General features: G+C 29.2%; 1 protein-coding gene across 1 annotated transcript in view; it reads left to right on the plus strand.

Moving 5' to 3' along the window:
* The first annotated feature begins 509 nt into the window (after positions 1 to 509).
* Positions 510 to 15,170, plus strand: part of LOC113558533 (cytosolic carboxypeptidase 6-like) — a 51,218-nt gene continuing 36,557 nt past the window's right edge. Inside the window, exons 1-4 of the mRNA XM_026964019.1 lie at positions 510 to 528; positions 2,767 to 2,883; positions 8,889 to 9,013; positions 9,862 to 9,956. Coding sequence (XP_026819820.1) covers positions 510 to 528; positions 2,767 to 2,883; positions 8,889 to 9,013; positions 9,862 to 9,956 — 356 coding nt within the window. The remainder of the gene's footprint in view (positions 529 to 2,766; positions 2,884 to 8,888; positions 9,014 to 9,861; positions 9,957 to 15,170) is intronic.

Consider the following 15,170-nt stretch of genomic DNA (forward strand, 5'->3'; position numbering starts at 1 on the left):
ATAGTACAACAAGTCTCAAGGATATGAAAATATGGAATAATATGGGACAATCAGAATTGTTATAAACTTATTATTAAATGAAAAAAGGGGTTGCAAATCACCCTGTACAACCCTCCTATTGTATACTTATTTTTCTGTCATTTTACTCTACAAACCGATTACTATACATACCTCGTATAGATATATAGCCAATAAGCTATTTACTCGAATAATATATTGTAGTAAAGAAATATTATGTAAACAGCGGTATGGCATAGATACTACTACACAGGACGCGCGTAAATGTCGTATTCTCGGAGCAGGTGAATATTCGTCAGGCAACGGGTAACATGACAACAAACACGCGCTAGGTACGACGAGTAGTTAGCGTCGTATACTTACATTTATTATTTTTTCCCGATCCTTTTCGTAAATAATTTCTACTCGAACACGACGTTCGTTTTAGTCGTTTGCACGCGTCCGGACTACGTGGTAACGCGTCGGTGTCGTATAATCTGCAAACAACCCAAATGGCGGATTACGAGTCTGGTAACGATATCTACTAAACTGCACTATATAGAATTATGCACTGCACCGGCAAACGCGTATTATTCACACCGTTTTTCCCAAATATTATCATCATCATCATAATCACCACCGTACCGCATTATAGTGGTAGGTACCTACTCTAAATACAATTATATATAAAAAAATAAAAGTACGTGAACACACTTCTACCACATAGTAGGTTACGAGTGTTACCTCTCGAGTCGTCGTCGCCATTGAGTAGGGTCAATTGTTTGATTTTTAATATAATTATTTTCCTATCCACAAGTACACTCATATTATATTTCTAAATCACAGTGAAAAAAAGTTAGTCGGATAGGACACATTAACCCAGTGCCACTCGCAACTTCACTCAGAACGATGACATTACATTATTATAAATGTAAATTAAAAACTAACCTTTGATTTCCATAAATGATCCGAGTGGATATCAGCTTAAGCTACAGCGTATGTATATATATATATGCATCAGAGATTTCTTAAACACTAATTGACTATACGTTTGGCGTACAATCAACGGTATTCAGTAGTTATTTTAGCATTGATAAATTACAGTAGAATACACAAAAAATATCATCACAGTATATCAATTAGCTAGTGCTAGGCCATCAGTTTCCGATATAGAATTTAATAATTTCTCAAATATATCCGAGAACTCCATTAACCCCAAAAATTGATTTCAAAAAAGTAAAAACACATAATTTCTTTAGAATTTATTATTAACAAAACCGAATAAGTCACTTCACTACAAAGTAAGTTTCAAGTGTACCTCATTATTGAATTGGACAATAAAATTAACGTTTTAAATTTGACTTCAAAAACAAATCATTGTATACGAATTCCAAAAACGGAGAAAGCGACACGCGATATCTAAGCCTATCTCTATGAATATATTTAATAAATGTATAAATTTCCATAAGTAATTTATTTACAAACTTACTATTAATGTCATTGATTAAACTAACTTTTATAAGTCTATACTGAACTGACATATCACCGTAGAACGAAAAATAAGTTGGTGGGTACATACTACATACATAATTAGCTAAAAATTATATAAATATTTTTAAACTTTAATTATGTTTGAATATAATAATTAAAACTTAAGTCAAAATGTTTCATGTTTTTAAAAGTAATTTATTTTTTGTTGAAGTACAACGAAATAGCTAAAACCATTACTTTTTGTTCAAATATCCATTATCGTAAAAATGTAGCCATTAAATGTCTGTAACTAGAAATCGCACATAGGTATTTTTAATTTTTAAATTCGTGGAAAAACAACTTGCGAAATACGCATTATACATTATCTACTATAATAAATTACTTCAAAAAAAAAACCACACGTTCCAAAACCAATACATTCATCACTCCGCTTAAAGTTTAAAATTCGAAAATCTCAAATGTAAATAAATAGCTTAAAATTATAGTGTAAATACTTTCAAAACATATAATTGTGTAGAAAAATTGATAATACAAGACGTAGTAGTAGAATATTTCGAAATGGTACTGTTCATTATTTTTTTGCTAAGTAACCTACAATTTCTATGTTTTGAACCTACATAGGAAAACTCCCAAATAACTAACAAGATCCAACTTGCGACCTACAGATATCACCTTCGATAATGAATATTTTATCAGCATAGTAATTATACCTATTAAAAATAAAAAAAAAAATAACGACACATCATTATAGAAACAATAGTACATAGTAAATTCGTTCAGATACTAAAACGTGACCACCTATAGTTTATTCTACAGATATATCGTGTACAAATTTTTAATAATTCTCTAATTTTTTTTCTACCATTCAAAATCTTTAATATTTTATTCAAATTTATTTCAAGTACTAAATATATCACATTTAATTATCATAAACAAATTGAATCTGTACACTGCCATTTATGTTTTGAACAAAATTAAATATTAAATTTATAAACTTATTAATGATGGAAAAAAAATCATTGATAAAATGTAACAAAATATAATATATTTGCATAAAGATTAAAATATTAATAGCTGTCGGCCCAATTAGATTTTATAATATATACATTATACAGTTTATATTGGTAATTGCATGTTACACCGTATTAAGAGAACTCGTTATCATTGTTGTAGATTATTTAACACACTTGTACATAGGTACCTATGTGCTTATATAACTATGTACAAATGCTATATGTTTATATTTAAATTGTGTTTTACTCGTGTTAATTATAACAGACAGTGACGAAGGTGAAGCCGGACTAGGAAATGTTACAAGAGTAATCATGCGGCCGGTTGGTCATAGTGGCAAAGCCAAAAAAGGACATTTGTGTTTCGATGCTTCGTTTGAAACAGGTAAATAATATAATAATTAATAATATTATTGCATTTAAGCTAAATAACTTTAAAAACAATAATTTAGAAGAACACACAAATAATTCTGAAATGTTTGTTTACCTAGCCATGATAAGTCCACGCCCAACTCTGGATAAAACCCCGGCAAACCCGACTCGGTCACGCAAAGCTGCGGCTCCTCTAAATATATTACCAACCGAAATTGTACAATAATGGTTGTAGGTAAATAACATTGTTATTATACCTAATCGTCCTGCTCATTAACTTAGATAAATAACATCTAATAAGAAGCACAACACGTGGAGTTGGGTGACCACTTGACGAGAACTTCTTTAAATTTAGAAGCAATGATAATTGATGACACATATTTAAATAATTATTCTGAGCTTTATAGATAAAATTATGCGAAAATCCTATATTTTGTAATAAAGCGTGATTGCGTTTTTCGTTTAAATAAATGACACAACAAAAATGTTAACTTGAAATGTCTATAAACAGCATTTGGATTTTTATGTTTTTAAATTGCTATAAGAAAAACTTATGAGAGCCATTAAATTCAATTTTTAAGTTTTTTTATCAAACAAAAGAAATTTTATCAAAACATATGAAAAAAAAACTTAAATAAATTTGAACAATGTCAATAAAAAGTGTAAAAATATAGTCTTGATATATAATAGCGATGTGTATAGAAAATAAAAATTTAAGTAACAAAGGAATATTCAAGTTTTCTTGTTCAGTATTTTGAAATTACATCAAAATAACTAAAAAAATACAACATTTAATTAAAATCCGTATTTTTTTATATATAAATCCAATATCACATCAAAATTTGTTCTTCAAACGCTCTTAAAATGGAATGTGACTTACTGGCTTTATATAAGTAACTTATTTTTATATATATTTTTTAAACAACTTATAAAAAATCTCGTATTTAATTTTCAAACAATACGTATTAACATTTTATAGATTGTATGCATGTTTTATTACAAAATAAATTCCTAAAATTCTCGATTTCTTCGAAAATATAACTTGACAGTTCAACGATTTAAAACAAATATGTTGCTATGTATTGCTATTTTGTAACTGATGTAAATCAATTTATAATGAACTTTATATTACATTTTTAAGCTTATTGAAAATAAACAAACATTTTATCACCATAAATCGAAAAAAAAAATAAGAAAATTTTAAATGTCTATAAATAACATACAAAGGAGCCAAAGGAGGTCAAAATTATATGTTTCTAAATACAATTCATACAACTAATATATCCATCGTTCTGTTCAAAATGTTTACCTCAAGGAGTCATAGCTATTTTAATCAATATAGATATTGATGATCGGAGCTTACTAAAAAGATGAGGTGTCTTCAAAAACAAAGACAAAAAAAAAAAAAAAAATATGAAAACATACATCGTTTTGAAATCAATATACATTTATCGCTCCGTTCAAAATCCAAAATTTCGTAAAATAATCAAAATCAGAGTTATATTTGTAGATACTATACGAAACCAATGTTGTTAAATATGAACCCCGTCAGCAATGTGCCGCTCACAATAATATTATTCAGCGACTAACTGTATAATGTGCACCGTGCACCCTGTACCCGTTGTGCATGTAATGTAATCGTGTGAACTAATCGTAAATAATGTAAATATAAATATTTAACCTATAAACAACGTGACATTAATTATACGGTATCGCATATAATATACAACTATTCGTATACCGATACCGGTAATACAGTAATTTGAAGTTTAACGAACGGCGCGTTGCACAATACCGCCGCGAATATCTGTTAGGGGAAATATGAATAATATTATATGTATACTCGTGAATAAACAATCGATAAATGGTCTAAAGTCTAATTATATTCAAGCCAAGTGTACAACGAGCTATAAACTTAGTAGAATGAGGACTGTGTATGTACACCACAATGCACGGGGTGCAGATTGTTTCATAATAATGTCTCTTATATCTATTTTATCTCGTAATATCAAAAAATATACCTGATGACGCGTTTTATATATTATTTTTTTTGTTTTTCGACGAAAACCACAATCAAAATTTGATCTCTATATAGACGGCGGCACCAATGGCGTGGTTATACGAGAAAAGGCCCCGGGACAGTAAATAAACTAGGCCCTTTTACTAAATATTGGATGGGCCGCGATCGCGGTAGCTTTAAATAACAACTAAGCTTGCCCCGGACACCACTCGTTTTTATATGAAACGAAAATATTATGAGTGTGTGTGTGTGTGTGTGTGTGCGCGCGCGCGCGAACGATGACTGTGAAAAATAATTAAAAAATAATGCGTCTAGTTCGTGAACAAATATTATTTTTATAAAAATATACACGGAACACGTTGTTTTTCAAATGTGAATACTAACAATGGAACAATACATTTTAATAATTAATAAATATACAAAATATAAAGGAAATCCGGTTTATTAATAAACGAATTATTAATATCAGATTAATTATTTATTTTGCATAATAAGACATCGACTATATCAGATTAAAATTTTTATTAACCATCGTGAAAGTTTGTCATAATTTAAAAATATATATTTAGTTTAAAGTATTTTGCGATTTAATATTAGCAAACCTCTATTTGCCTATCACTTCGCTCAAATCCAATTTTGAAGCCGCATCGTTTTCAATTTCAACTAAAGACAAATGTTAAAGTTGATCTTGGCCAGTGGCCAGTACAATTTTCTTAAGTAATTTTTATAATTTTGAGTGTGATGGTGTGAAAGAGTAAAATTGGCAATTGCAATGTATTATATCATATTCAAGCGCTCCAAATTTGATTAGAATAATATCTTTGTGAAACTGCTGAACAGTACACACTTCAGTTAATTCAGGTAAAATCAAATGATAAACATTGAGAAACTGAAGTGAAAAACCTGGACCTATTACTTTTGAATATTTACTTTAAAATTTTCGTAATAAAGTTTTTTCGTTCATTATAAGTAGTATTTTTGGAGTTAAAAAATCAAATATTTCGTTGACTGTACTCATTCCAATTAAACGCGTAATCAATTGATTGATTATGTCCTGTGTACACAATGCATTCACTATTTAAACTGACTGAATTTAACACGTATGATTTGGAATATTTTTATTCATAGATACATCAATATTTTCAATTAATCATTTCAGAATTGTCCAAGAGCCCCAGGAATCCCTAGAACCCTGTAGCCCAGACACTGGCCCAATTTGCCCTACGACGGCTATGCTACTGGACGGCATTCTATATTCCATTACACGTTAACGACAACTTTTGTGTATAAATTAGAACAAATAGGTTTTTATTTATATTAATATGTCAACTACAAACCCATAAAAATATTTTGCTTTAGATTATGAAATTAAAATAACTGTGAGTTATTGTCATTTAAAGATAAAAAATTGTTAATCATTTTACTAACAACCAACTTATTATGAGGTATTATAATGGCAGTGTTGTATAGTATTTAAGTAAAACTATTTGAGTATTATTATTTGTTTTTTTTTTAATGTGTTTTTTACTCTCAAGTTTACCGAATTGTACTCGAAATAGGTAGTTATTATTGCAGGTATTATAAATATAGTGTTTCATATTTCAACTTTTATTTGTTCTTATTGGGTAGTTCATTGTGTCTTATCTATTTGTAATAATTTTGTAGATGGTTATTTTAAATGACTATTAAATATAATACTTATTAATGATCGTGATAATATGTAATTTATTATACCAAAATTAATTTCATAAAATTATTTATATTACACCTAAAAATTCGGAATAAATTGAAAACAAATAATTCAATAATAAATCGTTAGCGTAACAATGTCAAAAAAATAATAATAATCAATGATGTTATATAAATTTAAATTTAAATCTTATATATTTTTATTTGTAAATACCTGCAAAAATTACGTTGGATGAAGTATATTTTCAGTAAATTATTTAAAACTACCATAGTTCATACACTTAAAAATCACTAAAGAGTGAAAAAAAATAAGCGAGGACAAACAAAATATAAAGACTGCGTTTCATTAATTACCCGTTTTTTCGAAAAATATTAATTAGTGTAAAGTGTAATACTGTAATATACTATAAACTATAATATATATCGTAATAATAATGAAATTATCTTTCTATAAAAACATGTAAATTTATTTCGTAGATTTTTTTTTATTTTATAGGCAATTTAGGTATAATTGTTTCGGTACAGATAAGACACTCGTACCTAACATTTTACATAATATACGTATAATATTCGAGTACAATTTTAGTGAGTTTAATACTTCTGTTTAAATTAAATGTCACTGGCAAGCCGCAAAGTAAATACAAAGGGATTATATAATACGCACAATAACTATAACGCCAATTATTCCTAGTCATATCACACGTTATTACCAAAAGATCAATAAAATAGTAAAATGTTTTAAAATTAATGTCTAATAATTTTATCAAGAAACGATAATAACATTATTAGTTATTTTCATATTTCTATTCACATTTCACTAACTATTATCTCTAATCACATATATGATATTACATGTTACATATATATACACATTTTCTTTTGAGGCTTTGACGCTTTGTTATAATCGCAATGCTCTCGACATTAACGGATGACACTGTTATAACTAACTGTTTTAACAAAAGCATACATATAGGTCCAACAAGTCAAGGAATATGAGAGGCAAAGCCCATTTATTAAAAAATAAAATGTTAAAATACACTTAAAATGAATAGTTGATTAATAATTTAAATTTATATTCATTATAAGCCACTTACAATTATTAATTTTCATATTACTCTAAAAACCTACGGGCGGCCCATATAAAATAAATACACTACTATAGAGCTTTATAATGAATAAATCTTAGGTTTTTTTTATATTTATTAAAGTAGGTAGGTAGTTAGGAAATATAATGTGCGTTATTTGCTTTTTGAAATGAACAGCAAACCAGTAGAAAAACCACATATTTTTTCATAAAATTTTAAAAAATGTTTAGATAAGACGAGTAGTATGTGAGTAGTAGTAACATGTGTATTATGTAAAATGTTCATTATTTCACCAGAAACGCAACTGTTGCTCTTTAACATAATATTTAAACAATAAAATATAATAACCTAAGTACCGACTCGTTGTTTTCGAACATATCAAATTATAAGAACACACACAATACAATACAAAATGTATACCTTAGAAAAATAAAATATATATAAAGCGTTAGGTACCGTTAAACTTTAATTAAAAAAAGTATCTCGTTACAAATTTACAAATAACTTACTAAATATTACAATACAAGTATAACAATAGTTACATTGAAATTAATTTTGGTACAGTAACTATAGTATTTATCATTTTCGTTGCGTTACATGCCGTAAAACTGTGTATATAGTCACTGATTATACAAACATTGCGACATGTTGCCGAGTATAATAAAGTTCAAAGGGACAGAGGATGTTACATCTGCGTGTATTGTTTCCGTCTTACCGTCGTCGTACTACATACAAATTTGCGTGTTCAACAGAATATTTTAATTTCTATGCAAGTAATAAGTTATAAATAGTGTATTAAAATTCAAATAATGTTCATAACTCGCTTAAAAATTAAATAACCGTGAAAAAACCCACGTGAAAATAAATACGTGAAATAATATTCTTAATTACTTTTTTAGTTTGGTAATTATATGCCGTGATGATTCGTTATACATTATTAAAAGTTACATTTGGTATGTTGTACGTTTTTGAAACGGCGAAAACATATTATCAACGCGTGTGTGGTGTCCTCTTAAATATACGACATTAACCATAAAAATGGTGGATTATTTTTCAAATTATTATTACCGGTACAGCGTTCCGCGCCCGCAGACTATTGCGAACTTAGACTTTACCGGATCGAAAAATAAAAAACACTTTGCGGGACGGCCAGCCGTAGCATTCAGCTAATCCGTCTTTATATTGCATTTATTTTTACTACTATAATATGTACGTTTGTCGTAGGAAATTTGGGGAGGATCGATTTGGTATGTGAATACGAATATGATCTGTTCATACGGCCGGACACCTGCAACCCACGGCATAGACTGTGGTTCAATTTTGTCGTGGAAAACACAAGACAAGATCAAGTGCGTAACACATAATAATATAATCGTAATGCCCATTCATAGAATATGTAATAATATAATATATTATGTTGTACTGGATGACGAGTCACGGAAATATTTTCTTATTCGACGAGATAAAATATCGGCTAAGATCGAGTGCAATGTAGCGAGATCATTTTTCAATTTTGGTTGTTCTCAATTTACTAACAGTAAACAAAATGTAAATAAATATGTCAATTTATCACAAAACTATGAGGTGTTGGAAATAAAGAATTTGAAAAATTGGCCATTTGAATCAAACTACAATATTTTAATTTGTCGACTAATATATCATGTTTATATACCTATAATTATAAATATTATGTATATTCAGTGGCGGACCGGGATACGCGTAAATTTCACGGTGTGCCGCTGCTCGTATAAAAAATATATTTATTAATGTTATTTTTTTTAAATGCGTTTTAATGGCTTGAGTTCGGCCAGTCCGTGCTTGTGACAACTTATTGTAACAAGTTTAAAAATAGAATCTCAAATAGTTATTTATTTTATTTTGTTTTATACCAATTAATTTAAATATTTAAAAATTTAAATGCTAAATTATGTTTACAAAAGTATATAATAATTATATATTTATAAAGGACCGGTGTGTACTGAAGGCTGCTAAAATTATGATTTTCCCGGGCTATTTTTTCTCCCAGTCCACCACTGTGTATATTCATTATAATCAAATAACAAATATTATACTAAGTTATTTGGAGGGGGTAAAGGAACATTTTATGCAGATTAATAAAGAAAACAATTTTTCCAGTAGGGCATATGACTACATTTCGTTGGAAATTAATTAATTAAATGTTGGTGTATGATTTCAGAATGTTATATTCAATATCGTAAATATCAGCAATAAAAACAACCTTTTTAAAAACGGGATGACTCCCATAGTGAGGAGTACGAGCCGAAACACGTGGTATGTACTATATACCTACAACTTAAACATACGACAAAACGTGTCCTAACACCGTGACTCGCACATTTTATCGTCGATTATCTATCAACAGAGTGATTCATTATAAGCATGCGATTTTTTCTATAATATTCAAATTATTCAAATTTTGATTTTTATAATTTTAAAGGTATGCTGGTATGCTTAAGTTTTTTATTTTCTTAAAATGCTTGAATTTATCATTCTATTTAAGAAATGTCCTCCGATGATATAAATTTCTTTTTTAAATGTTAACCATCCATGGTAAATTATAAATATAAATTTAGTATTTTTTTTTAACTATTCAACTTCAATTAATAAGAATAAATTATAGTCCAAGATAATGAACTTAGAAGATATTGGGATTTAGGGAAATGGTTAACTGATAATTATTGTATACTTATTATTAATTATAAAAGGTATAGATTTATTAACATTTCATAATATTATCAGTAAATCTTATTTTTATTTTTTGATTATGATATATTATACCAGTCCAAGTGATTTATCTATTTTATATTTTATTTAAGAGCATTTATCATGGATTAAATTTAATAACTTTAAAATTTAAAAAAAAATCTTTCTACCTGCTATTATTTACAGTAAACAAAAACATGGTTTTAATTTGAATAAATTACATTTATATAGCCTCAGTATAATCCTTGAATGGTATGAAAAAATCAAAATATGTATTTAGTAATATGGTGCTTAACTCAGTCTAAATACGTCTATTTAAAAATTTCAAAAATCAAAATTTTAATAATTGCATTATTAAACGACAAAAACATTTTTCAAATCATTAAGAATAATGTTCACCGCCCTTTGAGAATTACCTTGTTTATCGATCGCACGTGTATTTAGTGATAATATTGGATAAAAAATTATATTTTTCCTATGACTTATGGCTTAATAACTGGGTATACGGCACCGAAATCGTGAAATAGACGCGGCAAAATAAACTGATGACGACATCGAACCGTCAAGTGCTGCAGCCGTCGTTGGGCGCTCAATGCAGTAGTGCACAAACGTCGAAACTCGACACATGATATTGTTTTCATTGTTGCACGACCATAACATTAATAATATGCGTACAACGCCCCATAAAGGTCTTTGCTGTTTAATTTTGTTATCGATCGATGACTAATGCGGATGGTAATATTTGAATTGCCTGCCTGTATCCTAGAAACTATTATTCGAATATATTTATAGTTAGTGCCTAGTATAGAATTGACTCCCGAGCTCCTTCTCACTGGCCGAATTGGTTACCGTTACCGTTCAGATCTATTACCAAAATAATAATGATAAAAAAATACATTGACATTTTAAATTTTAAACAATTTTTTCGATATGAAATCTAACTTGAAAAACTTTATGACGGACTACATTAATTGGATGCCAACACGGAATAAAATATATAAAGAAAATTAAAAATCTTAAATTTTAAATTAAGTTTATTAATTATTAGTTGAATTTTTAATTATTATTATTATTATTATCTACTTCTAAGTTGAGAGTCCTAACTCCTAAGCCTGTAAAAATGGGAAGAGAAATGTGCGTATGTGACGTACTGCGAAAAGCGGAAACCAGCACTTGCAGAAGTGGAATACATTACAACTTTAAACGGGAACCAATTAAATAAAATACCTTTTTCAAACGGATTTGTGGCCAATTATTACAAGAAAACCCATCACATTGCATTTATTTTAATGTATTTTTAAATATTATATAAGTATCAAATCTATCACTTGCGCTTTTCGTAAATTTATTATTTAAAGAATGTGTAATTTATTATATAATAAACATTAAAGTATTACACTTATAATAAATAAATAAATAAACAAACTACCATCATTTTACATTTCTTTTATTTTTATACACGTATAATAATTACTATATTTATGAAAGATATCAAGGATTCAAAATCAATAAATGCATATAGATTGTATTATTTTTACTGACATTTTTTGAAATTTATTTAATTACCTATATTATTAAATAATCAAATTAAAAACGTATATAAAATTGTTGAATGTAAACAACACACCCTATAGTATGTAGATTATAAGTAAAATTATTCACACTGTAGTTCGGCAGACGCTGAATAGGCATTTTTGTATAACTAGCATATTCTCTCTATGTAGTAGTCTGTAGGACAATTAGTCGTTGTTTTATATTACGCCTCGGAGCACTATAGTTATTCGTTTCAATTATACATATTATTATATTATTACATATATCCGATCTTATTATTATTTACCTTTAGCTTCTGTATATCTGGTGTACTTTAACAAAAATATAATAATAATCTAAAATATTAAATTATAATAAATGTGTGCCTCCATCCTCTATTCCTACGTCGTAGTTATACTCGTATATATTATATTATTATAGACAGTTATTCCAACAGTTTAGAGCTAACAATGAATTGTTTTAAGAGATGACTTTCGATTTGAAATTTGAATCAAGATTTACTTACGTAAGGTAGGTATTACTGTGATCTGTTCATTTTGGCAAGATTCCAATTTGCTATCGCCAAAGTTATTTCCATCGTACAACATATTTCTTTTAACTTTGACACTTTAACTTTAAAGTATTTAGTGTAATTTAAAAATTGCACCAATGCGCTAAACTTAGGATTTTGGTTCCAGTATACTCTATTTTTATCGAATTGTATATTGATATAAAAACTAAATTTTTTTTTTTTTTTTGAAAACCTGGAGTTCTGGTAAAATTATTCTAAATAATATTAAAATCGCACTAAAACACTACAAATAAATGCATAGAAAGTGGATGAGTTCTTGGCTATAGAGTAAGTAAATATAGGTGAAGAATTATCTTCATATTAGTAACAGTGGAATATTTCTAAAATTATTTGAATAATAACAAAAATCCGTTAAGGATAAACTGTTATTATAGATCTGAATATAAAAAGGCATAAAAAATTGTACCTATATTTTGTTTGCACGAAGAAAATTAGTAAAATCAGTCCAAAAGTTGGACAGAAATAAACAAAGTATTTTGAAGTCTACCTGTGTATTATCATGCCTAATGAATTGAATAATAAATCACTTTTCACTTTTTATCTCCTAATAGTACCAGCTGTAACAAAATTACAAAATAAAAATCTCTCAAAAACGTGTATCACCATGTGACAATCCCATCTTACGAAAAAAAAAAAAAAAATACGCCAATATTTAAAGCAGATGTATAACATATTTAGTACCGCTTAACCTGTAACTATATCGGAACACTCTGTATATAATAGTACACCTGTCGCAATATACGTACATCGTTTGCAATATTATAATTTACTCGCGTCTATGTGTGATGCGACCGTCTTGGATTGTAACTTTAGTCTCTAATTTAATTTATTTCCACCCTGCGAGACACAATGAAATAGACAATTATTGTTGTGCATACTCGTTATAGTATAATAACAACAATAATAACAATAATAAACAATATGAACGTCGTGCGCGACGAGCGCTGTCGGTCGGAGGACGAGGTGGAGGTTCGACTACACACCTATAAAATCCCCTCCGTATATTGTTATAATATTATTATTTATCGTGATAACGCCCTCAGTTTTTATTAGTTCAAAGTTTTAACGTTTAAGTTGTAAATTTGCGGATTTAATGTTTATCCGCGCAGGTACGCCATCACAATAATATTATTATTATATATGCGACGTATCCTATACATACATATATATTGGCTATACGGTGTACGAGTGTATGGGACACAACGTTGCTGTGGCATTATGTTTTGCTTACGATTTATGCCGCGATTTTCCGCGTAGGGGTTGTGTGTACATACGTATATATTCCAATCATTAGAATTTCCACGCCCGTTTGTTCGATAGGTAGATAATGCAACGCAATATAATATTTTATCTAATAATATCATAACACGGCGTTTAACGCGCAACAGCCGTCGCAGTACTTGCTGTCGCGATTATGGCGGCGGTGGCGTCGAGTTCTAATAAATTGTTAGTGACGCGTTGCAGTTATAACGTCGCGGGCAATGTATTATGCTTATTATTGTTATTATCGTCATAATCGTCATCGTCATCATCATCATCATCATCACCATCGTCGTCGTCGTCGTCGTCGTCATGTACACCACCGCCGTGCTTCGCGCTTAACCGACATCGGCGTCACTGTTGCGTTACGCTCGGATCTTCGAGTTTAACGAACGAGTGAGTCCTGTGTGTCAGCAGTGGAAGGGATGTGGTGGGTGTGCGAGTCGGTGACTATTCGAGTGATACCGTTCGCGTGCGCGCGTGTGGGGTGGCGAGGAGGCGGGAGCTTCGTCCTGCAACACGCTTCAATAATTATTCGCATCCCCGTGAATTATTAATTAACAGACCATATTATTATAAGCGTGCATAGGTGTATTACACGTACATATCATAATATTATGTGTATATATATATATATATAGTTTAATTATAAATTACACCGATAATACGGTTTCGAATTAATACAATTATAATTATAACTATACCTACTTATAGTGTACGTGCAGTAATACGAGTGTGCTGATAATTATAAGGTACCGCGGTACTTTACATGTCATAATACACAGATCTCGTTTCGCCGAGCACTTTCACCCCTTTTTATTCGTTCGATAACGATTTTATTGAAATCGAAAAAACGTTGAGATCATTAAATAATATAAACTTGCTTATAGACCATTTAAATATGTGTGTACGTCCGAAAAACGTTGCCTTGCCCGTGACGGTCAGCCTGAGTTCATCGTGAGCGATCGAGGTTTGTAGTACATTACAGATGTGTGATATTTAAACACGGCACACAATGGCGATTCGTATATACACATTATAATATAGAGAAATAAATGTCGACGATGAGTAGCTTACGTCTCAGTTGTATTTCATTGCGCTAGGTGAGCGATTACGTCTCCGATTATTTTATTGATGTTTGGATTTTTCGGTTGTTTGACACATTTATAGTATTTATACCTAACAGTATTTTTTTTTTTTTTATATAGTAAAAAATGTATGAATATAAAATTTTTATTTTTGTCTGGCCCACGAAATCTTTTTTAATTTTTTAATGTGGCCCGAGAGTCCAAAAAATTTTGCCGACCACTGGTATGGACGTTATCTCTCCTTGTATACAGACGTTTCATAATAAAACTTGTTTTTTTTTTGTTCAAAAATACTTTTATCAATGAAAA

Source organism: Rhopalosiphum maidis, chromosome 3 (assembly GCF_003676215.2).
Source record: "Rhopalosiphum maidis isolate BTI-1 chromosome 3, ASM367621v3, whole genome shotgun sequence".
In the NCBI taxonomy this organism is placed as follows: Eukaryota; Metazoa; Arthropoda; class Insecta; order Hemiptera; family Aphididae; genus Rhopalosiphum; species Rhopalosiphum maidis.